The sequence below is a fragment of the Podarcis liolepis genome (genome assembly GCF_965112155.1).
Source record: "Podarcis liolepis genome assembly, chromosome: 1".
Lineage (NCBI taxonomy): Eukaryota > Metazoa > Chordata > Lepidosauria > Squamata > Lacertidae > Podarcis > Podarcis liolepis.
Window position 1 is genome coordinate 44628003 of NC_139554.1, and position 26169 is coordinate 44654171.

Consider the following 26169-nt stretch of genomic DNA (forward strand, 5'->3'; position numbering starts at 1 on the left):
CCTTTTGTGGAATGCTCTCCCCAGAGAGGCTTGCCTGGCTCCTTCATTATTTATCTTTAGGGGCCAAATAAAAGCGTTCCTTTTTAACCAGGCCAGTGACTGATTAACATTCCAGGGCCATTTAAATGGGGTTATTGGTTTGTGTTTGCTCTTGGTTCTTGTCTTTATTATGCATTTTGAGTTCTCATTTTGAAATTTTATGTTGTGAATCATCATCATCTCTCAGATTTCATTTCAGAAAATAGAAAATGAATAAAAACAGAAATATATATTACCCCGTTGCTCAATGCTTTGTCAATGAAAAGTCCCCAAAGATCAGTGACACATGTTTTGTAGCCTTCCTTTTGCCGATGTTCCAGTGCAGCACTGTATTCCTTTAAGTTTTGGAGAGAAAACAAGTCTAGCTTGCATCTGGTGATACTCTTGCGAGCCTCTGAAATTGCTCCTGAAAGGTCTTGCTGTGACCAGTCAGCATGTTCATAAAGATTGGATAAGGCCCTAGGGGAGAGGAATTATTTGTTTATTTGTTTATTTTTTCATTTATATTCTGCCTTTCCTCCACAGAGCCAAGGTGGCGTATATGGCTCTCCCTGTCTCCATTTTGTTCCCATAACAAACTTGTGAAGCAGGTTAGGCTGAGAGATGGTGACTTCCCGAAAGTGCAAAATAATGGGAGTGTAAAATAAATTGCTATGAGACATACTGAATATTATCAGTAAAGCAAAAAAAAAACAACAACAAAAAAAACAATTCTCTTTATGAAAAACCGGAAAAACAATGCAAAAGTTGGCTGGGTTGTTGTTGTTGCTTGAAAGGAATTTGATACGCCCGTGGGATTTTTCAGTGCAAATAGCGTCAAAGCCTAAGGAAAGAGCTCAGCAGTCAGCAAAAGGAAAAAGGAAGACACACACACACACACACACACACACACACATATATATTCCCCCCAAAAAACTACAACCCCCCTCCCAAAACTGGATAATGGCTAAAGATAAACAAAATGCAACTATAAGGGACTGAAAATAAAAGACTTCCGGGTTGGCCATGAAGCCAGTGGCATTAGATGGCGTATACTGTTGTACACCGCCACAAGGAGCAGGGCAGCTCTGGTACTGATGCTCGTACCCGGGCGTGTCGGAAACCCATCACCTTAGGCATGCCAAGTGTAAGGACTGAGTAGGACTGAGTAAGCTGTCTGGGTATAGATTTGATTGCTGATTCAGGACCCTAAACTGTGTTCTATATAATTGACTTTTTATTTGGTTCTGTGTGCATTGCAATGTTCTTTTGTTGCTGTGGCCAAGGGCTGACGCAAATAAAGTTTCATTCGTTCACTCTGTCTGGGTATGGAACTGGGACTGGGAGAGTGCACCAAGGAGAAAGAAGAAGGCCTGAAGAGATTGTGAAGACCAGAAACTTGCTCTAACTGAATAAGCTGTCCCTGTGTAGGTGCTGGGTTAAAAGTGTAAGTGCGTGTGTAAGCTGAGCTAGAAGCAGGCAGAAGCCAGAGAGTGTGAGAGACTGCTAGAATCCAACGCTGTGACTATGGGAGAAGCAAGACCTTCTGAGGTGTTAATGCTGTGAGCCCCTCCATCGTAGGCTTAGGTTGCATATATGTGTAAATAAACCATATACAGTGGTACCTCGCAAGACAAATGCCTCGCAAGACGAAAAACGCGCAAGACGAAAGAGTTTTCCGTTTTTTGAGTCGTTCCGCAAGACGAATTTCTCTATGGGCTTGCTTCGCAAGACGAAACATCTTGCGAGTTCTTGCGAGTTTGTTTCCTTTTTCTTAAAGCCGCTAAGCCATTAATAGCCGCTAAGCCGCTAAGCCGTTAATAGCTGCTAAGCCGCTAATAGCCGCTAAGTCGCTAATAGCCGCTAAGCCGCTAATAGCCGTGCTTCGCAAGACGAAAAAACCGCAAGACGAAGAGACTCGCGGAACGGATTAATTTCGTCTTGCGAGGCACCACTGTATCATACAGGCACCCTTGTCTCAGAATAGTGCAAAATCCCAGGGATTTCAGGCGCTTACGCAGAGTTCATTTTCCTTGGAATGAGGTGCAGCAAAGACTATGGTGTATCTAGGATATATGCTTCGAAGATCAGCTCACTCACAAACACTGGCTTTTGTCTTTCTCACAACCAGGCAGGTGAGGGAGGCAACCCACTCATTTGCCCTCTGGCACAAGGCCACTTCCTTTGTCAGAATAATGACCATGCTTAGCAGTGGCGTAGCGTGGGGGGTGCAGGGGGGGCCGGCCGCACCGGGCGCAACACCTGGGGGTTAGGGTTAGGGGGCGCAAATCCACGGGTTAGTGGGCGCAAATTACTTGCCTTGCCCCGGATGCTGCCTTGCCTTGCCCCGGGTGCTGACAACCCACGCTACGCCACTGATGCTTAGGCAGTACTTTGTCTGGCTAATTCAACAATTGAGTTCTCCATTGCTGGATCCAGGAATTATAAGAGATTCAGGCACCATATAGCTAACCACCGCCTGCCCCCTCACAAAAATAAAAACCACAACAGTATTTATATCTGAATGATTTATATTTGATGCTGTCTAGGTTTGCAATTGCCTTTCATAGAATCATAGAGTTGGAAGAGACCACAAGGGCCATCGAGTCCAACCCCCTGCCAAGTGCCTTTCTCCCAAGGAGCAGGCGTCTTTTAATTTTGTGACTGCTGTCACCATCTGCAGTTATCATGGAGCCCAAGAAAGTAAAATCTTTCACTGCCTCCATTTCTTCCCCTTCTATTTGCCAGGAGGTGATGGGACCAGTGGCCAGTGGCCATGATCTTCGTTTTTTTGATGTTGAGCTTCAGACCATATTTTGCGCTCTCCTCTTTCATCCTCATTAAAAGGTTCTTTAATTCCTCCTCACTTTCTGCCTTCAAGGTTGTGTCATCTGCATATCTGAGGTTGTTGATATTTCTTCCGGCGATCTTAATTCCAGCTTGGGATTCATCCAGGCCAGCCTTTCGCATGATGAATTCTGCATATAAGTTAAATAAGCAGGGAGACAATATACAGCCTTGTCGTACTCCTTTCCCAATTTTGAACCAATTAGTTGTTCCATATCCAGTTCTAACTGTAGCTTCTTGTCCCACATAGAGATTTCTCAGGAGACAGATGAGGTGATCAGGCACTCCCATTTCTTTAAGAAGTTGCCATAGTTTGCTGTGGTCGACACAGTCAAAGGCTTTTGCATAGTCAATGAAGCAGAAGTAGATGTCTTTCTGGAACTCTCTAGCTTTCTCCATAATCCAGCGCATGTTTGCAGTTTGGTCTCTGGTTCCTCTGCCCCTTCAAAATCCAGCTTGCACTTCTGGGAGTTCTCGGTCCACATACTGCTTAAGCCTGCCTTGGAGAATTTTAAGCATAACCTTGCTAGCGTGTGAAATGAGTGCAATTGTGGAGCATTATTTGGCACTGCCCTTCTTGGGGATTGGGATGTAGACTGATCTTCTCCAATCCTCTGGCCACTGCTGAGTTTTCCAAACTTGCTGGCATATTGAGTGTAGCACCTTAACAGCATCATCTTTTAAAATTTTAAATAGTTCAGCTGGAATATCATCACTTCCACTGGCCTTGTTACTAGCAGTGCTTTCTAAGGCCCATTTGACTTCACTCTCCAGGATGTCTGGCTCAAGGTCAGCAACCACACTACCTGGGGTATACGAGACATCCATTTCTTTCTGGTATAGTTCCTCTGTGTATTCTTGCCACCTCTTCTTGATGTCTTCTGCTTCTGTTAGGTCCTTTCCACTTTTGTCTTTTATTATGGTAATCTTGATTTAATTAACCTTAATTTTATTATGGTAATCTTTATTATGGTAACAGATAATATATATCAATAATTTCATTGCCTCTCATGACTAATAATTCATTTGGTGCTCTAGTAATGTATCAGCTTACCTCGCTTTCCCCCTCCACTCCCTCCCTCCATTCCCTACCCTATCCAGCACTTTATTCTCTGAGTTTCTGAATGCCTGAGATTTCCCCTCTACAGCACGTTAAGTTGCTTATTTCCTTCCTTGGTGTTATGTTGATATAAATGCAGCACAGTCTACAAGCATTACGAGCGCAGAAAGAAACTGCTTTTCTTCAGTATTAGTTATTCAGTATCACAGTAAAAGTTCTACTGAATTATGAAATTATTTGTCTGCAAAATTTCAAACATTTTAACAGCAATGGATGTTTTATTTCAGTTGCCTGCAGTTGCTGGTTGGTCACTTGATGGTGCACTGCCCTCTAGAGCAGGCAGAGGCAAACTCAGCCCTCCAGATGTTTTGGGACTACAACTCCCATCATCCCTAGCTAGCAGGACCAGTGGTCAGGGATGATGGGAGTTGTAGTCCCAAAACATCTGGAGGGCCAAGTTTGCCTATGCCTGCTTTAGAAACTATTCTACAGAAAAGAAAGGGGGAGGGGGACCCAACAGAGGATTTATAGGCTAAGCCTGTGTTGTGAGCTTTTACCACCACTTTACTTACTTTCAAGCCTGGCAAGTTTCTAACAGCACACAGGCTATTCTCCATGTTCCCCTTCCCAGAAAAATTTCTGGGCAGCTATATATGGACCACTGTTTAGTCACAAATGTCAAAAGGGAACTTGTCATTGCACCATCCTTACCATGTGGAGCCAGATGATCCAGTGATGTATGAAATACAATCTAAAAGATTCAATTTTTGAAGACCATACAGGTTGCCATGTAAAGCTGTGAATGCCCTGGCACCTCCTCCTGTTGTCATGACAGCCACCACTGGCACCTGTTCAACATAAAACTTTTTTTAATAATCAAATGTTAGGGTGCGTTAAGAAACCAATGATTAAAAGTAATACATGGGGATAATATGATGAGGTCCTCACAGCCCCTGTTCTTTCTTTCTAAATAGGATGCTGAAGTCACTCTTAATATGATTTTGATATTGAAGTCAGTTGTACATCCTCTGAAGGAAGCAAGGTTCAGATCAGGGGAGGGCAGTGCATGAAGGGTGCAACAATCATGCCACTCGGGGCTGGTGTCACCCCAGCGGTGGCAGGGACTGGGTGGGTGTGGTGGGCTCCATTCATCCCCGCACCTCACTCCAACCCCAATGCAGGGCACAGACACACACACAAAGGGCGGCATGGAGACATGCTCTGTCACTGCCTGCTAGATCAACTTCCTCTCTGTTTCACAATAAGGATAGTAAGATTAATAAATGGAACCTTGGGAGAGTTCCGGCAAGGCAAGATGGCAAACGCCACAACCGCGTGGAGCTCCTGAGGACCGGCAGCACCAATGGCACATCCTTAAAGCCTTTGATTGCTTAGAATGGAAATATCTTCCTTCCTTCCTTCCTTCCTTCCTTCCTTCCTTCCTTCCTTCCTAATTGTTTAAACCAATTCATGAGCCAAGAACCTGTGATTGACCACTAATAATAAAACATACATTGTAGATATTTTTCCATTTTTTTAAAAAATAATATTTATTACTTTTCCAAAAAACTTAAACACTAAAAGAAAGAAAAAACACATACAATACAATACATTAAACTAACAAAATAATGCAACAACAATAAAATAAATCAAATTTCATTCAGTATCTTATATTTCATTCTCTTATTTCCAGCGACTTCCTCACACCTCCCTTTTTGTATTCCACTTCTATTATTTGTTTCAGCAATTCCTTTCCAGCTTACTCTGTTTTCTGTTCTATAATTATCTTAACACATTCTTACCATACTTTTCCTTTAATTTTCTGTTAATCTATTTATACTTAATTCTTTATGACATTTCTACTAAAGCCATGTAATTTCATTCCAACATTTTTCTAACATTCCTTAATTTTTCAATATTTCTATAAATAGTCTTTAAACTTTTTCCAATCTTCTTCCACCAACTCTTCACCCTGGTCTTGGATCTTGCCAGTCATTTCCGCCAATTCCCTATAGTCTATCAACTTCATCTGCCATTATCCAGCACTTCAGTGTTTTCAAGAAGCAACCATTCTCTCAACCAGCAAAAAGCAGATGGTTCACAACGAAGTTTAAGGGTCTGGCAGGGCAGGTCCACCTCCTTCTTTAGCATCCATCAATATCTTAAGTTTGACTCGAGGCTTCCTGCCCTGCCAAAACAACTCTAGGAGCATCCCTCTGCCACCTCTTGAGACCCTCCATCCAGAGCTCGCAATGTTTGAAACAAAAGCAACATCCCCAGCAACACAGCAGCCCTCATCCCTACCACATTAACTCGGCCCAACAGTAACAACTTCTGATTTTAACAAACTTCTGATTTGTCCATATTTCCAAATCCCCCTTCTCTTCAATCCAACATCCTTCACAGTTGTCCTTGAACAGTTTCACATTTTTGGCGGTCATACTAACCCCCAAATACCTCTCTTTCTCAACCAATGTTAGTCCTGTCACCTCCTGAAACTCTGTCAGGCTTTCCTTTTCCAATTCAGATAGGGCTCTGGTCCTCAAATTCATCCGTTCTTCTTTAAGTTCAATCATAACGAATGTCAGCTTATGTTCATCAAGTTGTCTTTGTATGGATGGGACTCTCCTCTCCAGTTGTATTACTTTAGATTCAGCAGCAAGGGTTTTTCCCCTGACTTCATCTGCAGTTTGCCGTTCCAGAGTAGATTCCTGTATCAATTTCTGGGTGGTTTCTGAATTGGTATTCACCTTTTGTCCCAAATTATTTAAACTTTCTACAATTAAATCAGTTTCAATATTTGCAACATCCAATTTCACATTTATCGCATCTGTTTTCTTATGGAGTTGTTCCAGTGAATCGTTTATTTTCAATAATGCAGCCACTAAGGCCTCCTCTGTCGACATCCCGTCTGTTTTTTCTTTTCCATTTGCCATAACACTTAAGAGATTGAAGGTCAATTCCAAAGTCTCACACTTTTTTTATCTTGCAGCTGGAAATTCCCCTAGCCCAGCTCCTATAAAGTAACCAATTTCAAAAGCTTCCACTAGGGGAAAACAGATTGTATTTGTATCGGTCAATATGCCCTCTTTTAAACACAGTTTCAATAATCCGAAGTTAGTTTCAATTTTCAGTTACTTTCCTCCTTTTTTAAAAAACAACCGGAAACAGTAGAAACAATGTATTTCTCTTATTTAGCTAGCTGTCAATGAACGTTCTAAACGCTGTCAATGAACATTCCAAAAAAAGAGAAGAAAAAAGGTCAGTCTTTAGCAGCCCGTTTCCAGGGTCAGAGCGGCGGTGTTTTAAGCCTCCTCGCTCTCTCCCGCAGGCATACTCGATCCACAACTTCCCCCTCTCTTCTCCTGCCTCCAAGAGGGGGTTTAATGTTCTTTACCGTTGGAAATTTGATCTTTTACGAAAGACCTTCCAGGTCTCCAGCTTGCAACTTCATTGCCTCAGTCTATTTACAAAAAGGGAAGGCGGACTTCCTGTTTTGAACCTCCCCGTTACGATACCAAATTAAACTTTTAGAGATCCAATTCTTCCATTTCAGCTCTACTCACGGGTAATTCCTTTAAAGTCAAATTGTCCACAGGAAAAGGTCAGCACTCTCCGGCAACAGCTATGCGGCTTCGCTCCGTGGAAGAAGCAGACGATTCGATGCACCGCGCCGCTCACCCCACGTCACTCTGGAGCCCCAAAAACCAGGGTTCCCCGTGAGTGGGGGAGGCGCAAAAGGTGCCCGCCGAATCCCACGTTTACAGGCTTCTCCCGCCTGTGATTTTAACAGGTCTCCGCCTTCGCCATGGAGCAGATTCCTCCCAGTCAGAGGAATTCTGCAATTCTGCCATTGCTGGAGGCGCCTCCCCCGAAAGTCCCGATATTTTCCCAATTTATTATGCTATTTTTGCGATATACAAATGACATGAGAAAAACTTGGTACACTTGTTTGTATAACATTATTCTTGTTTATAAAACCCAATTTTAAAAAAAGAATGGCAATATCTATTAGCAGTATTAACTAACATGAAATTTGGCCCCAACTTCCTACAAACCCTCAAATTTATCCCCAAGCCTCAGCAAAATGCAGAATTAACAATATGGACTCCAATAGCACAGCAATCCAAAGAGGCACAAAACAAGGATGCCCATTGTCTCCCTTCCTATTCATCTTGGCCCTGGAACGCCTAGCAATCCAACTCTGAGCAGCCTACTTATTGCAAACCCTCCCAATCAGGATTCCCCCAACCTAACTCCATAAGTGGCAGAATAAACTACACTAGGTCCTTGACCATCTTTGAAAACCTTCTCCTGACAGCAAAGGGACACAGCAAAGGGATGCTATCCACAATATACAACATACTGCTCCAAAATCCCACAAACCCCTTTGATGCAATCAAAAAACAATAGGAGCATGACATAGGCTATGAAATAAACCCCACCCGATGGACTAGAATGTGATCTAAACTTCCCTTTAAGTCCACATCAGCCAGAAGAAGGAAACTCACTCTGAAACTCACCTACGGGTGGTACTTAACACCATGGAAACTGGCACTGATACGACCAGGAAACTCACCAAGATGTTGGAGAGGCTGCAGATCTATAGGCACATACCTCCACATGTGGTGGGAATGCCCTAAAACCCAACCCTTCTGGACAGCACTTCTACAAGAAATATGCAAAATAACTAAACAGGCATTAGAACTCACGCCAGAACTGGCCCTACTGAACATCTTCCAAGATCATAATGACCACTCACATTATACAGAGCTTATAACCCACCTACTCTCAACAGCCAGAAACCTCATAGCCAGACACTGGAGAGACCTGTCAGGAGTAAACATGGACCAATGGTATCAAATTGTATGGGAAGCGGCCTTACTATAAAAGCTAACCAACTGAAACTGACACGGGGACAAACAGAAGAGGGTGCCTTCACCCCAGTATGATTCCCCTTTATCACAAACATAGTCCAACAAGACAACAACAACAATCCACCAGCAGCATATGAATCAATCTGGCTTATCTGACTCAACAAGCCCTCTCCCCTCACAAATGCAAACAAACCCCACTGCAGCCAACCACAGACAACCAACCACACCCTGCCCCTATATCTTCTGCTTGTCTCTCATGGGGAGGCATCATAGATCAGTGGTACATTTTGTTTGTTTGTTTAATTTGTATACTGCCCTATACCCGCAGATCTGAGTTTTGCACACATTTGCATAAGGTCCACAATTTAATCCCAAGCATCTCCATTGGCTTGGGAGTTCATTAAGACCAATGTAATGCCAGGGACTTGGGAAAACCACTGTCACTCAAAGCAGACAATACCAAGCTATGGGCAGACAAAGGGTTTCCCCAGTGGAACATGTCTACCAGAGGCGGTTTTAGGGTAGCACACCGGTTCAGCCACACTTGGTGCCACACTGCTGGGGCACCACAATGATACTCTAGAATGGAGTGCAAGAGGCAGTGGGTGGGTGTGTGCCAAAGTCGGCCATTGTGTCTACTGATAGTGGGAGGAAAGTTTGACCAATTTCCCCTCTCACCTGCAGCTCCAAGTGCTCTCTGAAAATCTGTTTGGAGGAGCAACAGCATACAGAGCAGCAACCGGATTCCATCCTGTGTTTATACTGTTAGGATATTTCCGTTCCACCTTAAAAGGGAGCAGGATGTTTGTGTCACAGCCTGCATATTTCCTGTTCACAGGATGTTTCTGTTGTGTGTATGCTTTCGTTTCTCTCTCTGCACCTGAGACACTGAAGCAGGCAGTCATGTTTTCTTTGTTCTGATCAACGCTGAATAAACTTGTAAATAATGCTCTCCTGAGTGCATCTTTCACTGTGCATTATCTGCTGATAGAGCGTGCATCAGCTCTGGAATGTGGCAAGCTATTTCTGGAGCTCGTGTCACTAATTGCTGATACTGCGTGTCTACGGGAAATCGATGGACGTCCGGAGACGACGTGGAGTCATGATGGACTTTGTCTCCCTGGCAGTATCCCAACACATACGTGTTCAAATATATCCCTTTATGGTGAATTCAGCCTTTACTGTATCCCGTAAATGGTGGATTTGCAGTATTTTATTTATTTGTTTGTTTGTTTGTTTTATTTGCTGAGAACAGTCACACAAATTAAAAAAACACAAACTGTGCCTACGAAGCATCTTTTGGTTAAAAAAGAGAGGCTAAATCCTTCATACCAAATATTTATTAAGCAAAATTTTGTCCTACGTACCTCATGATCTTGTAAGCCCTTCTTTAAGCCAAGAGCCCTTTCCAGGGCAGCTGCAACAAACTTCTTCCGTTTCTGTATAACTGTTTGTTCATCCATACATAGTTCATACCCCAAACGCACATCCAGGTTTTTCAGCCTTGCACGTAGGCCAGAGCAGAACAAAGAAAGCATCAGTGCACTGCATCCTCCCCACCCTCCATTTGTTATCATTTTCTTATGAAGAGCCACAGTCTCAACAAAAAACCAAATGTTTCCATTTCAGGGAAAGCTTCCATTGACCCCTCTTAGAGGCCAATAGCAGCTTCAGGACCTTGGCAGAGGGAGAGTTAAACTTCATTCCCTATATTATCCCCCACAGCTAGTATTTACTAGTTTCATGTAAATACTTCATGTACCAAATATGGCCAAATCCTAGGAGCCCCCCTCAATGTACTATAATCCTCTAATTATTTAGATATATATTTCAGATAGTAAATAGAAGTCAAATAGGCAGAGTTGGGTAAAATTAACACTATCGTGTTACCATTCTTTCACGTCCACACATAGATCAACTGTTTTGTCCTAGAGAGAGAGAGAAAAGATGGAATGTTGTCAGTAACCTGCCATAACATGACATACTGTTTGGTCTTCCTGCCTGGTATCCCCAGAGGAAAGCAGGCAGCAGCCACACATCACACATACCTCCATTCAGGGCTAGCAAAATGGGGCCTTGTATTTGATCCTGGAATGTCCCGCTTTTACTCAGAACATCTCTATTTTCATCAGAGAAATATTGGAGGGTATGGAGTTATGTGACCCCTAAGCCAAGAAGATAAGCAACTACACAACCTTTAAAAGGCATCTGGAGACAGCCCAGTAAAGGGAAGTTTTTAATGTTTAATATTTTATTATGTTTTTTATAGAATGGCTGGGGCAACCCAGTCAAATGGGTGGAGTATGAATAGTAGTAGTAGTAGAAGAAGAAGTCCATGAAGTAATATTAGGAGCTGCAGAACAATCCATGCAACTTTTAGAAATCACTAGCGTGTGTGAGTGTAAGAGAGAGGGGAGGGAGGGAGGGAGGGAGGGAGGGAGGGAGGGAGGGAGGGAGGGAGGGAAGCAGATCTCCACCAGAATTTAATCCACAAGTAGCCACAGCAACTGGACCTTTAATAGTTGTGTGGATGAGGTTACATAAACACCTATAGTCTGTCATCCAAAGATGAGAAAAGGTTTTGCTCATTGAAGCACTTTGTTCTGTTGTTGTTTAGTCGTTTAGTCGTGTCCAACTCTTCGTGACGCCATGGAGTCTTTCTACACAGCCTTCTTTCTACACAACTCTTAAAGGAGCTAAGTTCTCCCTTGACTGCAGTCATCCTATTCACAAGCATGATAGGCAAAATGTATGAATCACTTCTTCAAGTTTGAAAAAGCAGGTATCATTAGCCGAGAAACGCTTAAGTTGCTGGGCTCCAATTCCTATTTTTTCATGCTGGTGGATGTGAATTGGAGTCCAATTGAATTGAAGTGCCACAGGTTCTCCCTTGCACACTTACTGGTGGTGGTGTGTGAGCTGCTTCCCTTCATTTATTCCCATGGCTTTCTGGCAATGTGTGTTAAGGAATCATACAAATGCAGCAGTGGCACAGTTCCTTTCTGTATGATCATCATCATCCTGCCCACATAATTTCTAGCAGGACCATGTTGGGTGCAATTTCCCCATACCTAAATGTTGAACCTTCTGTGCCCCAGATTTTGTACTTCCAGACACTGAACGATCAACAAATTTGTCCTGCCCATTCCAGTTTCTCCACATTTTTGCATAGAATTATCCTTACCAACTTGATAAGATCAGAGGTACAGCAGGTACTTTGCACAGAAAAAGTCTCTGGTTCAATCCCTGGCTCTCTAGGTAAGACTGGGAAAGATCCCAATTCTGGAGAGCTGCTGCCCGTCAGTATAGATCAGCTTTCCTCACCCTGATGCTCTCCAGATGTTTTGTACTACAATTCCGATTCACCCTGCCTATTGGCCATGCTGGCTGGGGCTGATGGGAGTTGTCCACAACATCTGGATGGGGTACCAGATTGGGGAATACCAGCATAGACGATGCTGAGCTAGACAGACCCATGACTCTGGCTTGGTATGAGGCAGCCTCCTGTGGTCTCATGGAATTATAGATTCTATGGTCCTGCTACAATTAACTGAAGCCCCTTAACACTGTGATGAATACAGGGGGGTGAAATCCCCCAAAAGGATGTTACTTTTTTCCCTGTATGCCACAACAGCTGCGAGAAGATTATTAGCGAAGAATTGGAAGAAACAAGATGTACCAACTATCAAAGAATGGCAGATGAAGATGATATGGAACTTGCCGAACTGACTGGGAGACTCCTGGACCAGAGCGAAGAGATGGTGGAAGATCGGAAGAAGTTTAAAGAATATTTGAAAAAATATGTTAATATTTAAATCTTAGAATAGCTTTGGAAGTGGATACAGGCTGTAGGGTTAGAAGTAGAAGATAGTGTATTTTAAAATAGTAAGATTTGCAAGGGATGTGAAGATTTTAAGTAAGTGTGATTAAAAAAAACGATTAAAAATTATGATATATGTAAACTGCTAAAGATGAGGTAAAATGAAAATCAGATAGGGGGGATTTGGGGAAGCTCACTTAACAATGTTTAGAAAAAATAAGGATAAGACAAGAATTTGTTTGTATTGTTTGTTTTTATAAAATGAATATTTTTGGGGGGGGGAAACAAAACACTGATGGATAGTATGTAATTGCTGACTTACTAATCTTCTGCTATTCATCTTCTATTTGTAAATAGAACAACCACTTGGAGGATTCCCCCCCCCCCCCACACACACACAATCAAGTGGTGTATGAATTTTGTTAATAAACAAATGAATTTGGCAGCACATATACTAAAATAAATAAATATATTTCCTCCCTGATTTTCCTCTTCCACTACGAAACAATACTTACGGTACCTTGCCTATGGTCACTTCTTTTTCCATACTAAGTGAATCAAGAGGCAAAGTGAAGCAAAGTCTTTTATTTGCATCATTACTTTCACCAGGAGTACACTGAAAGAGAAAGAAGAAAAATTAAAATTATGCTCACACACTTTCTCCAGACCATATATATGTCTTGAGAAAATGTAGCCTCCTCAGTATTTTGATGTAAAATGAAAGCATTTTATACAGTGGAGGTAGCTTTACATTGCTTTTTAAATTGAAGAGAAGGTTTAAAAACGTACAGAGCGTGGCTTCTTTGCTGGTTCACTCTCCAGTGCAGATTCCATTTTCTTGATGCAGTGAAACACAAGAGGATCAGCAGGGCACAGCTCAGAGCCCAACGTAAAGTCCTGGCTCTCTTCATAGGATCCTTTCACAGAGAATGTGAAGTTTTGCTCTACAAAGGACATAAAGAACCCTGATGTAATTGTCACAACATAGCTTTATTCAGTTCATGAGCATGTATAAATTCCCCTAAAAAAAGCAAACAAAGATTCTAGCAAAAGGGTAGCCAACGTGCTGCCTTCAAAATGTTGCTGGACTACAACTCCCATCTCCTCTGACTGATGGCCATGTCAGATGAGTATTGACAGGAGCTTTAATCCAACATCTGGAGAGCCCCATTTTGGCGACTTCTGGTCCAAACTAATCTTACTGGTGTCAGTGCCATTCTCATGTGACCTCACTCTCCCTTCCAGATGTGTAGGTATGTAAAACGTGTTCTCCCTAGCAGAGAGCGCGTGTTGCGGTGGGGGATACAAGCCACCCCATTGTTGCTGGGCGGATTTGTGGAGGGACCCAGGCAGTGTATTGGTTAATCGGGTCACTGGGGAGAACTGCTTGTTGCCAATTTTGAAAGAGGGGTCAGAGGTTTTAAATACTGGTCACCCAACTTTGAGCGTTCTCTTGGCTGCTTGCACCGGATCACCCGCCCACTGGGGGGGTTGTTCACTTGACCTTGCTATGCCTGTCATGGGGTCATCTGCTTTGAGGCAGGGGCCTGGTAGGAATTTGTCCATTTGGCTGACTGGCTGCTGCCATTTGGTTTTGCCTACTGCGTAGCAAATCGTCACAACTTGTAAGGTTGGCGGTTAGGCATTGGTTCAGATTGGTTGGTGGAGGGGTAAGTGCCTACCCCTCCAATGGTGGTGCGGAAAGGGAATTCTGTTAAAAGAATCCAGGGGCTTGCCATTCTTTTCATCCTTGTCCCTGGCATCAGACTTGGGCCGTGCAAGCCACCAGGAGAATGAGGGTGAGAAGTGAGGGACTGAGGCCCAGCTTCATTTTTCTCCCCAAAATTTGTTTCCCGCACTGGCTTTCACTGGAATCCGGAAGTCCAGTTCTGTCCCCTGGGCAAGGACAGATAGTCGGAACCAATGCCTAAGCAACCACTCACTTGGATGTATTTAAATAAAGTTGTGGCCAAAATCGTGCCAAAAACCCAAACCAAAATTGATGTGTGACGTGTGAGTTATTGGGGGGTGGCTTGGGGACCTCGGCACGCAACTACCACTAGCCCACCTCCATTTCTAGCTGGAGGAGATTTTGTGATGCCTCTGGTTCAATGGAGTCTGGTCCATTATGGAAAATAGGGCACTGCCCCTCTGACTGCAGTCTTGATTCCTCCAAGATCACCTGCCTACCTTCTGACAAAACTTTAAGAAGTTTAGATAAATCCATGAAAGAATAAAGAATGGGCTGCTAACCATAATGGCTATATGTTGGAGGCAGTTGCTGGGAATCACAGGAAGGTCTTGCTTGGAGGCTTCCCATAGGCATCTGATTGGCCATTTTGAGAACTAGATGGGCCACTGGATTAGGGCAAATGGGGCATTGCCCTACCAACCTTAGTCTGCCCTCAGCCAGCCACTACCTGCCTGCCTTCTTACCTACAACTAGTTCAGAGGGTAACACTGCCTGCCAGCTTCTTCCTTAGTCTCAGTTTTACTCTTGTAGAACTCAAGTGGGAGGAGGATGGGGACAAAAGTAAAATTAATGGGCTTCGCCTGTCCTTGGCTCTGGCTCACCTCCTGTTGGCCTCTCTGTCTTCTGCCCTACCACTCCTAATGGCCACCAGCCACCCCTCCTCTGGTGGTAGGTTCACAGCTCTATAGTTTGCTGCCACATTTGCTCAGTTTTCTGAAGCTCAGTTATTGACACTGGTGTGTGTGGGACAAGTGCCAGAACTCTGGGCATCAGGAGCCAAGCCGAGAAGATGTGCATGCCAACATCAGTCAGAACATTCAATTCCAACATTAATCTTTCACACATATGCTGTTGGCAATGAAATTATGATTTCATAAGATAATTAATTCTGCTAAGGTGCCAATAAAGATTACTGATATTTTTTTAACCCTACCCTTCAATAAACTTGGGCTGGGCCTGGAAATGGACTGGGAGATAGTGTGGCTGATATAGAACAGGCATAATAAGATGAAGTGCTAATTGCAACTGAGCAATATTGCCCAGATGTATTCCATGCTTTAGTTTAAATGCAGTTTTCAAAGGGAACACCACCTTAAATGCATTGAGACCTATAGATTATGATAATCATTCATTTACTTACTATGTAAAAGATACTACATCAATATGTCTTAGTATACACTTGATCATTTAAATCAGCTTTGATTTTTCCCCCCCCCATTCGGGCTTGGGCTTACATTTGCGTTCAAAATAAGTATTATTTGATTAGACACTATAGTGGAAGCAAATTAGCACATCATATTAAAATAGTTTTGACCAAACTGTGGGAGGCAGTGGAAGACAGGAGTGCCTGGCGTGCTCTGGTCCATGGGGTCACGAAGAGTCGGACATGACTAAACGACTAAACAACAACAACATTAAAATAGCAAAATAACCAAAGTGTTTGTTTGCAAAGGTCCAGCGATGAGACTTTTAATGAGCAAGTAAAGGGTTTTAATGATAAAACCTTTGAAACCATTAACTGTAAATCTATTTATAGCTATACATAAAGGTACATATTAACCACCTTGTTTCTTCTTCATTGCTGTCCCTCCATTCACCCGTACACCCAAGCAGGAAATTTCACGAGACTATAAGAAGAGAAAGGGAAATAAAAGAGCATAAGGTAAAACCTTACTGGTCACGACGTAGCTGTGATGTAACAGGTCCTTTAGAACAAGCCTGGAATATGCCAATAAGTTATAGAATAGGGGTTGGCATATGGCCCTCAGTCCATTTCATGGGAGTATGGGAGAGCCCAAAATGGTGGGCAGAGGGGGAAGGGGGAGAGCTGAAACTAGGGGGCCCTGACGGATTACACACTACACGTTAGTGTGTTGATGTAGGTGTGTCACACGAACGCTTCCCACGCTGCTCCCAGGGCTGGAAAGCGGTTAGTCACCCTTCGGTTTGCTAGTAAAACTGAATTACTGTGTCGAGAAATGATGCATGTCTAAAAAGTGTGTCACCAACATGAAAAGTTTGGAAAGCTTTGGAGAAGGCAGCCCTCGACTGAAAAAAGGTTCATCATCCCTGTGATGGTGCCAGAGCTGTTTTGCCAGTTGTAAATGCATGACATCAACATAAATGTGCATAAACATAGTGACTGCTAAGCCACAAGAGACATACATGATGAACTCATTCGATGGTATTTTGTTGTGAAATGGCTTAGTCCTCCTGCCCAAATGTGAAAAGAATTGACCAAGCTTCTAGAAATGATCTTAACCATAAATTACAGCTGCAGTCCTAAGCACGCTTACCCCTGAATACAGTGGGCCTTGCTTTTGAGTAATTATCATAAGTGCATATTTCTTGGTACACATGCACAGAACCTGGCTGCATAATTTTGACCCAGAGACTCAACACACCAGGGATCCTGCTTCTGTCTCATATAGGCCCATGTCTCTCCTTCCTCTCCCCACAGTGACATCTGCTAATATAAAACAGGTAGCATGACATCATTATGGTGTTTATCCACAACCCCAGTCAGTTTTATTAGCTACTACTTGTGTGGGCCAAGAGATCAGATATAATGTCATATGTTTTGTAGTAGATGTTACCAAGGAGGAGAGCATGCAGGTATGTGTGCTTCCTAACATCTCATCCCTTTCAGCCAAAGTCTTATATATATGAGAGAGACTCTACTGGTCACTGACCATAATAAACAGATGCTTCAATATATGAATCTACTTTTAATCACCGTATTTAATAAAATTTAATGACTAGGATTTAATAAAATAGAATATCGGTGGTTTTATTACCTTCAAGTATATATTTGAAATGGTCACGGATATTTTATTATTATTTATTACCCATCCTTCACGCAAAGGTCCCAGGGTTAATCTGATAGTTAGGTACCCCTGTTAGGTCCAGTAGTGAAGAACTCTGGGATTGCGGCACTCATCTCACTTACCTGGCCAAGGGAGCTGGCGTTGGTCCACAGACAGCTTCCGGGTCATGTGGCCAGCATGACTAAGCCGCCTCTGGCGAACCAGAGCAGCGCACAGAAACGCCGTTTACCTTCCCACCAGAGCAGTACCTATTTATCTACTTGCACTTTAACGTGCTTTCAAACTGCTAGGTTGACAGGAGCAGGGACCGAGCAAACTGGGAGTTTCACTGAGGGGCGCATGCTTTAGACCTCGTTTAGAATTCAGCCTGTGCGCCATGCACCCAACATATTGCTGCCCTTGCTAATTTCCCAGGCTGCTGATTGGACTATCTCCGTAGAAATAAGTGACCACATAGCTTGCAGGTTTCTAATGTGCCATGTTCACTGAATATTCTTTTAAAATAAAATCTCTGTAAGGAACACTTTGCCTCCCCACACTAGCCTTCTGACCCAGAAATCCCACCCTACCCCGAAATGTGTGGCCGAATGATATTAGAAGCAAGAACTTTTGGAACTACAGCGAGATACCACAATCATATACCCATAACAGATATGATTTAAATATCACTTTTGTAAAAAGAGAAATCATTTTTAAAAAATGAGATTACCACTAATACGCCATTAGTAACAATATGCTCATCAGGAACTGGGCTGCAAAACAAAATAAATATATTTGACATGTCATATCTGGTCTTTGGTAATGGAAATTTACGTTTCTAGTTGCTAGTTTGACATTCCATGTTAATGTAATTGACTCAACATAGCCCAGATCATGTAATCTAATTACAACAAGACTAGAAAAAAATACATTCATCTGATAGTTACCCTTTGGCAATGCTTTGCCAGATCACAAGAAACTTGAGCTTCAGGTCCATCTGATTTGATATGCAACACAGTCCTGAAGTTTATTTTCTAGTGTTATATATTCTTAAATATATTGCATTGTTTGGGATGTACTTACATGCTCTCCCGGCTAAACTCTACCTCCAGAGTTTCTGGAATCTGTAAAAGGATAATTACATTGTTTTGGTTTGATATAATGTTTTCCTCAACTGTTAACTGAAAGAAACGGTCCGTGTGTAAGTATGATAAATCCCATTGCTGAATGGATCAGTTGGGAGGGGTGGACAAACCTCTCCATTTCAGTTTCTCTCTGTTTCACATTTCAGTTCATCTCATTTCCACATCAGTTTCCACATCATACACATTTGTTTGCATTTCTCCTGATATACACATTTTTGCAAGCAATTTCCCATAACATAATGCCTTTTTTTCTTTTTTAAATATTCTCGTATGCCCTTTCCCCTACTATACTATACAGTGGTACCTTGGGTTATATAGGCTTCAGGTTACATACGTTTCAGGTTACAGACTCCGTTAACCCAGAAATAGTGCTTCAGGTTAAGAACTTTGCTTCAGGATAAGAACAGAAATTGTGCTCTGGTGGCGCAGCGGGAGGCCCCATTAGCTAAAGTGGTGCTTCAGGTTAAGAACAGTTTCAGGTTAAGAACGGACCTCCGGAATGAATTAAGTACTTAACCCGAGGTACCACTGTATGCTTTTTATTCAAGGCGATTCCACCTGTCAATAATGCCCTCCCAGCAGCCTTCGGTTCTACCTTCTTACTTTTGGATCCAATGGAAATGTGAGGCAAACTCTTTCTCCAAGCTGGATCTTGGAAACATCAAAGAGAACAGTGCAGAGATTATTATCCACGAGGCAGTGGTCTTCATCATGAACAATCATCTCCAAAACATTCTGAGAAGAGAAGCAAAGTTGGTCATTGTCAAGGATAGGACAAAAAGGGCAAGATGGAGAAGGAGGCTGGTGGGGAACATACACACCCTTCTCCTGACGCTGCAGAAGAAGAGGGAGGCAGCCTTGATTTACAGCAGGGCTTTGAGGAGTCTGAGGAAGGTCACAGTGCAGAGATAGACAAACAAAGGAGTTGGAACATGTTAGAAGAAGAGGGGGGAATTGCGACAGGGCAGCCAGCTGACCCATTGTCACTGGAGAGTATTTCTGATCCCCCTTCTCCCAGAATTTGGTGTTCATTAAGAGTGTAGGAACAACAGAATCAGAGACTTTTGGCTACAAACAGCTACCGTAAGGGGGGCTGCTGTTGTTAGAAATGTGGCAGGAGGAGCCCAGTTTGGAGCAATGCCATGTTAAGGCGTGTTGTATTCTTTTGTGTCTTAGGATTGAATAAAAAGGGACTCTCCTTGTTTTCTATGCTCTTGCTGCAGTCAGGAGAGGAGAGCTTTCCCAGAGCCTTGACAGTCATCAAGGCTTGCTTCTGGACCACAAAGCCCAAACAACTAGAAAAAAGAATGGGTCAGTCCATTCTTTCCATAACATTAGAAAGGAAGACAGAAAAGGCATCGGAAGGTATGTGGACATGAAAGAGAGAAAACTGGCATAAACTATCTTCTAAATCTGAATCAGTTACTTATTCTTACTCGAACATCTTGAAGTAACATATAGCTGCAGTAGTACCCGGTGTATACTAACATAGCAACAGTTGAAGCAACAGTGTGTCTTGTGGCAACTTGAAAGTCTAAGAGCACAATCCTAACCCTAGATCTGCTGGGATGTGGTGAATTTCCAGCTCAGGGAACAGGTTCCTGGCTCTGCCAGAGATATGCTGGCATAAGGGCCCAACCCTGGCTCAGCTAGGGTAGGTTAGGTGAGGTAAGAAGGTGCCAGCATAAGCCCTGAAAAAAAGAGCATTTGGGACATTCTATTCCACCTGTCATGACTAATAGCTGCTAATAGATTTAAGGTTAATAACTAACAACCATCTCATCCTCTGTACCCAAATAAGCAATGATTTTGGTGGGTCCTTTGTAGGTAACAAATTAGCAAAACAGTATTCTAAATATGGCTGAGGAATTCAGACAAATTATTAATCGTTGACTTTGTGCCTTACTTTGACCCGCGTCTGTATCCTGAAGTAGAAGGTTTCATTCCATACTGGATCCTTACAGTCCTTAACAGTCTTGGTCCGAGGTCTTTCAAATGAAGCTGTTGGCAGGTACAAGCTCACATAGCCATCAGACTGGCTAACTGTTTTAAAAAGAGTCAATTTAAGATGCATTATTAGGTCACATTAAATCCTTAACTTTAATGTTTACCATTGTCATGATCACACAGTGTTTACAAGAGAATACATGGAAACCAAGTCTCTTCTTCATTGTATCCCTTCTCTGTGCTCATCCGTTTTAATTTTTATATCATAAAAATCTATTATATTGCATAAGCACTGTGAAAGAATTGGACTTCATTGTCCCTGGTTACTTGTATGCACTGTTGCATATTATATGTGGAAATACATATTTCACTTGTATGGGTGGTTGTATATCATAGGGTCATGCATATTTTTTCTGGCTTACATATCTTTCTTGTTGTCCATTGGGGGTTATAGAGTTATCCTGGAAGCCTAGCAAATAACCTGTGGCTCAAAAGTCAAGGCAGTTAAACTCCATTGTAGATGTGGGAAAGGTCATGTCTCCTGTTTGAAGGATTCCATGACTTCCTGTAGCCTTTTAGGTGGAGGCTCTGACTAGCAAAAAGAGGAGAAAAAAGAGTCACAGCAGCCTGTGGTTTGCTGCAGTTCATCCATGTAATGCTAAATCATACACAGCACCCAAAAAGCTTATTTGCTAGTGCTGTGGCAGATTGCATCAGATTCTTTGAGGAGCTTAGAAAACAGGCAAGTGAAGAGTTATTTTGTAGTTAATTAGTAAATTCTTCATAAATAATCGCTTGCCACTTTTCAAAGTGACTGAAGAAAATAATATAGTTATTATAGGACAGCGTGGCTCTGTTGTTGTTGTTGTTGTTGTTGTTGTTGTTGTTGTTGTTGTTATGCCACCCATCTGACAAAGTCTAATGAATGGACAATCTACAACAATCCTTCCTGATAGCGTTTTTTCCCCTTGCCGCTTTTGACCTCACAAGTCAGAGCTAAGTCAGTAGGACATATATAGGATATAAAAACCATGTTTTGTTCCTGTTGTCCTATTTCTCTCAGAGGCAGGTGAAATTCATATTAAGAAGAAATGATGACTAAGCACAATATGTTTGTTTCCTTATGATGGAACATCTTCCTTGGCGTGTTTTGTTTTGTTTTGTTTTGTTTTAGAAAGCTATCATAAATCACCCATTTAACAGTTCTCCACAGGCTTAAACTAATTAAGCATTTCAGGCCAAACCACATTATATTTTGAGGTTATAATGCACTGTTATTATTAAAGGAATCAACACATTATTATCATTAGAGGTTGCCCCACTTTTAGAGTTACGAGTTCCTTAGCACAAGAGTAATAGTGCTTGAAACTAGAAAAAATGAATTCCCTTTGTACAGGAAAGCAGTTTTTTTTAAGAGATCGAAGAAGCCTCTTAAGCAGCCTGGCACCTTCATTATAAACCTTGTGGCATAAGGCAAAAACATTCCTCTTTAACCAAGCCTTTGGTGAATTGCCCTTTTAATATATGATGGATATATGATGGATGCAAACAATGCATCAATTAATCAATTAAAATATGATGGATGCAAACATCAATTAATATATGATGGATGCAAACAATGAGCAAACATGCAAGGCAATAGAGAAACACCTGCTCTCAGCTAATTGCACATAGCAGGGGTAACTAAAAGTAGGCACAAATGCCTACTTTTCTGTCGGTTATCATAGCAATCCTGACATGTTGAACTGAACACATATTACAGTAAATGAAAAATGAAGCACCATAGTACACACAGTTCAGCAATAAAGCAATGATTAACTTTTTACAATGTGAGACAAAATTCCTTTGAATTTCAGCTGGGTTTGCAACTAACCATGTGCCATTCTGAGTAAACCTCACTCCCATCCTGTTTTTCAAAGCTTACCGGTACCTTTCAGCTGCAGTGAGAGTGTGGGGTGTTAAAGCAAAGGATTGCTTCTCTATAATAATAATAATAATTTATTATTTATACCCCGCCCATCTGGCTGGGCTTCCCCAGCCACTCTGGGCGGCTTCCAAAAGAATATTAAAATACATCAAACATTAAAAGCTTCCCGAAACAGGGCTGCCTTCAGATGTCTTCTAAAAGCCTGGTAGTTGTTTATCGCTTTGACATCTGATGGGAGGGCGTTCCACAGGGTGGGCGCCACTACCGAGAAGGCCCTCTGCCTGGTTCCCTGTGACTTGGCCTCTCGCAGTGAGGGAACCGCCAGAAGGCCCTCGGAGCTGGACCTCAGTGTCCGGGCAGAACGATGGGGGTGGAGACGCTCCTTCAGATATACTGGACCAAGGCCGTTTAGGGCTTTAAAGGTCAGCACCAACACTTTGAATTGTGCTCAGAAACGTACTGGGAGCCAATGTAGGTCTTTCAAGACCGGTGTTATGTGGTCTCTGCGGCCGCTCCCAGTCACCAGTCTAGCTGCCGCGTTCTGGATTAGTTGTAGTTTCCGGGTCTCTAGCCTTCATTAGGCCTCAAACCAGACCTCTAAGTGTCCCTATTTTCCAGGGACAGTTCCGGATTTACAGAAACCATCCTGGTTTCTGATTTGATCCCAGAACGCCCTGCTTTTCCTTAGGACGTCCCTAATTTCATCTGAGAAATGTTGGAGGATATCGAGTTATCCAACCGCCAAACCATCTGACATCCCCTCCAACATTTCTCCGATGAAAATAAGGACGTCCCATTCCATAATGATAATTATACTATTTACACCCCCATACATCTTATTGGGTTGCCCCAGCCACTCTGGTCAGCTTCCAACATATATAAAAACATAATAAAATATTAAACATAGTAAAAAAAAAATTCCCTATACAGGATTGCCTTCAGACAGCTTGGGAGTTGAATAACTCCATACCCTCCAACATTTCTCCAATGAAAATAGAGACATCCTAAGGAAAAGTGGGACATTCCAGGATCAAATCAGAAATCGGGACGGCTTCTCTAAATCAGGGACATCAGACTTGGAGGGTCTGATCTGAAGGCAGCCCTGTATAGGAAAGTTTTTAAAAATATGTTTAATGTTTCATTATGTTTTTATATATGTTAGAAGCTGCCCAGAGAGGCTGGGGCAACCCAATCAAATGGGTGGGGTATAAATAGAATAATAGTGGTAGTAATAATAGTAGGAGTAGTAGTAATAATGGAACAGGATGTCCCTATTTTCATCAGAGAGATGTTGGAGGGGTTTCGAAGCCTTAACAGCATGCAAAACATTCTGGGATTTAAAGTTTGTGTGCTTTGGGGCACACAAAGGAACACAATTTATCATTTGAAAGAATTAATCAAATAAACAAAAGAAATGAATTATATAATCTTAGCATCTTTTCCTTGCTTATCTGCTTTCGCGCAATGGCAGCAGTTTTGCTATGTTACCGCCATGTCAAAGGTATCATGCGAAGGGACTTCTGCTGCACAGAACCCCGTTAGAAGTCAACGTTCCACAGATTTGGGGAAGCAAGGGGGTACTCACATAAATCTGCCTTTCGTAGATTTTTTATTTGTACGATTTTCACACACAACAAATGGCAAGGGGACACCTCCATCTGCAGAACAATGACAAACAAAAAGTTTATTGAACTGTGCAGATATCTGCATAAGGGTTCATTTGGTGAAGTAGACATGAAAAACTTATGCTATAAATAATTTGTTAGTCCTTAAGACGCCGCAGGAATCTTGGCTGGTTTCAAGGGGCCAGCTCCAGGGGGCCGAGCCCTTTTCGGCCCCCTCAATATTTGGGGGGTAAAGGCCAGGACCCCCAATGTCACATAAGCCCAGAGGTGAAACGTGGAGCCCAGCATGGTATGACTCCAACTCCAACTCCTTCTGCTATGGAGGGGAGGAGGGTTGAAGCAGTCTCCCACTGGTGGCAATGCCAGGATAGGAGAAGCCGCAGGCTATTGAAACTATGCAGCCACTGAGTTCTACTCCGCCCCTAGCTCCTCCAGATGTCAAGACGTCATGCACTGGATGTCAAGATGTCACATGCGAGTCACATCACATGCACAAGGTACCCCCCTCACAAGTTAGCACCTCTGGTTGGTTTTGTTGCAATTGTCAGCTACCCCTCTGTAAAATAAACTATGTGCTGGACAGAAATAAAATGTACAGATTTCTTTCTACTGGTTCACAGTTACGTAGGCAGTGGTTTGCAATCTTTTGAAGATCCAGTTCTTAAGGTTTTTTTAACCATAAATTTGGATGGCGTCAGAGCTGCTCTTGTGATCCACCTTAGGCCACTCCACCCATAATAGGTCTAATTGCTTCTTGGTGGAATATGTCACCATCAGGAAATATGATGCTCTTATCAAGATTGAGAGTTTAGTTTATCCAGCTCATTGGCCCCTATCTAGCCCATTAATTCAAGACAGGTGTTTGGAATGCCTATAAGTGCTCCTGGAGGCATGGAAAGGAAAGATAAAGACACACGTCACCTGCATACTGATGATACTTTGCTCCTGTTTTTAGATCTCGCCCAGCCATCTCACATGAAACAGGGCTGGGGAACCTACAGCTCTCCAGATGTTGTTAGACTCCAACTCCCCTCAGCTCCTCAGCCAGTATGGCAGCTATGAAGAGCTGGCAGACTGCCAGGCTTGAGAGATCCTCTCCCTCCCCTAAATGGCACCAAGAGGCAGGAAGGAAACCAGAAAGTTCATATATATTACAGTGGTACCTCGGGTTACAGACGCTTCACGTTACATATGCTTCAGGTTACAGACTCCGCTAAGCCAGAAATAGTACCTCAGGTTAAGAACTTTGCTTCAGGATGAGAACAGAAGTTGTGTGGTAGCAGCGCGGCGGCAGCAGCGGGAGGCCCCATTAGCTAAAGTGGCACCTCAGGTTAAGAACAGTTTCAGGTTAAGAACGGACCTCCAGTTGGCTCTGGAACTCTTACCAATCCGAATCCGAGCGGCTACAGACATCAAGGGAGTGGAAATAAAAGGCAGAACCTATAAATTAGGGCTCTTTGCAGATGACCTAATGGTCACAACAGCAGACCCCATAAGCACAGCAACCTCCCTAATCAGAGAACTCAACACATTTGCAATGGTGTTGGGTCTACTATGTGCTTCAACAACCCTCCTCACACCCAAAAAGAACTCACGAAGGTCACCAAGATAAAACTTTGCCACACCAGGTTCAGATACCTAGGGGTACAAATAACCAGAAACCTCAATAAATTGTACCTCCACAACTACAAGCCCCTGTGGCGACAAATTAACAAAGACCTAAAGAAATGGATCAACATGAATTTCACTCCCTCAGACAAAATAGCCATGATCAAAATGATCACCTTCCCAAAACTAACCTACCTATTCCAAACCATCCCAGTCTGGATTCCCCTAACCAAACTCCGCAGATCGCAGAGAAAACTACACTCTTTTATCTTCTCACATAAAAAAAACCAAGAATAAGCCCCAAATACCTGCACCTCCCCACCTCAGAAGGAAGATGGGGAATCCCCAACATAGAAGCATATTACATTGCCAACCGAATACACCATATAATCATAGAATCATAGAGTTGGAAGAGACCACAAGGGCCATCGAGTCCAACCCCCTGCCAAGCAGGAAACACCATCAGAGCACTCCTGACATATGGTTGTCAAGCCTCTGCTTAAAGACCTCCAAAGG

General features: G+C 42.8%; 1 protein-coding gene across 5 annotated transcripts in view; it reads right to left on the reverse strand.

Annotated features, from left to right (window-relative positions):
• Positions 1 to 26169, reverse strand: part of LOC310708596 (cytosolic phospholipase A2 epsilon-like) — a 64861-nt gene that overhangs the window by 14529 nt on the left and 24163 nt on the right. For 3 of the 5 annotated variants that reach the window (XM_083507196.1, XM_083507194.1, XM_083507195.1), the window contains exons 2-13: positions 24006 to 24078; positions 20453 to 20589; positions 19150 to 19281; positions 18485 to 18525; positions 18132 to 18174; positions 16156 to 16222; positions 13412 to 13566; positions 13143 to 13238; positions 10693 to 10730; positions 10170 to 10305; positions 4637 to 4773; positions 276 to 498 (exon numbers count right to left, since the gene is read on the reverse strand). In XM_083507196.1, the coding sequence (XP_083363322.1) occupies positions 276 to 498; positions 4637 to 4773; positions 10170 to 10305; positions 10693 to 10730; positions 13143 to 13238; positions 13412 to 13566; positions 16156 to 16222; positions 18132 to 18174; positions 18485 to 18525; positions 19150 to 19281; positions 20453 to 20589; positions 24006 to 24078 (1278 nt within the window). Of the gene's footprint in view, positions 1 to 275; positions 499 to 4636; positions 4774 to 10169; positions 10306 to 10692; positions 10731 to 13142; positions 13239 to 13411; positions 13567 to 16155; positions 16223 to 16999; positions 17644 to 18131; positions 18175 to 18484; positions 18526 to 19149; positions 19282 to 20452; positions 20590 to 24005; positions 24079 to 26169 lie in introns of those variants that run through there. The other 2 variants (XM_083507197.1, XM_083507198.1) reach the window with 2 other exon arrangements.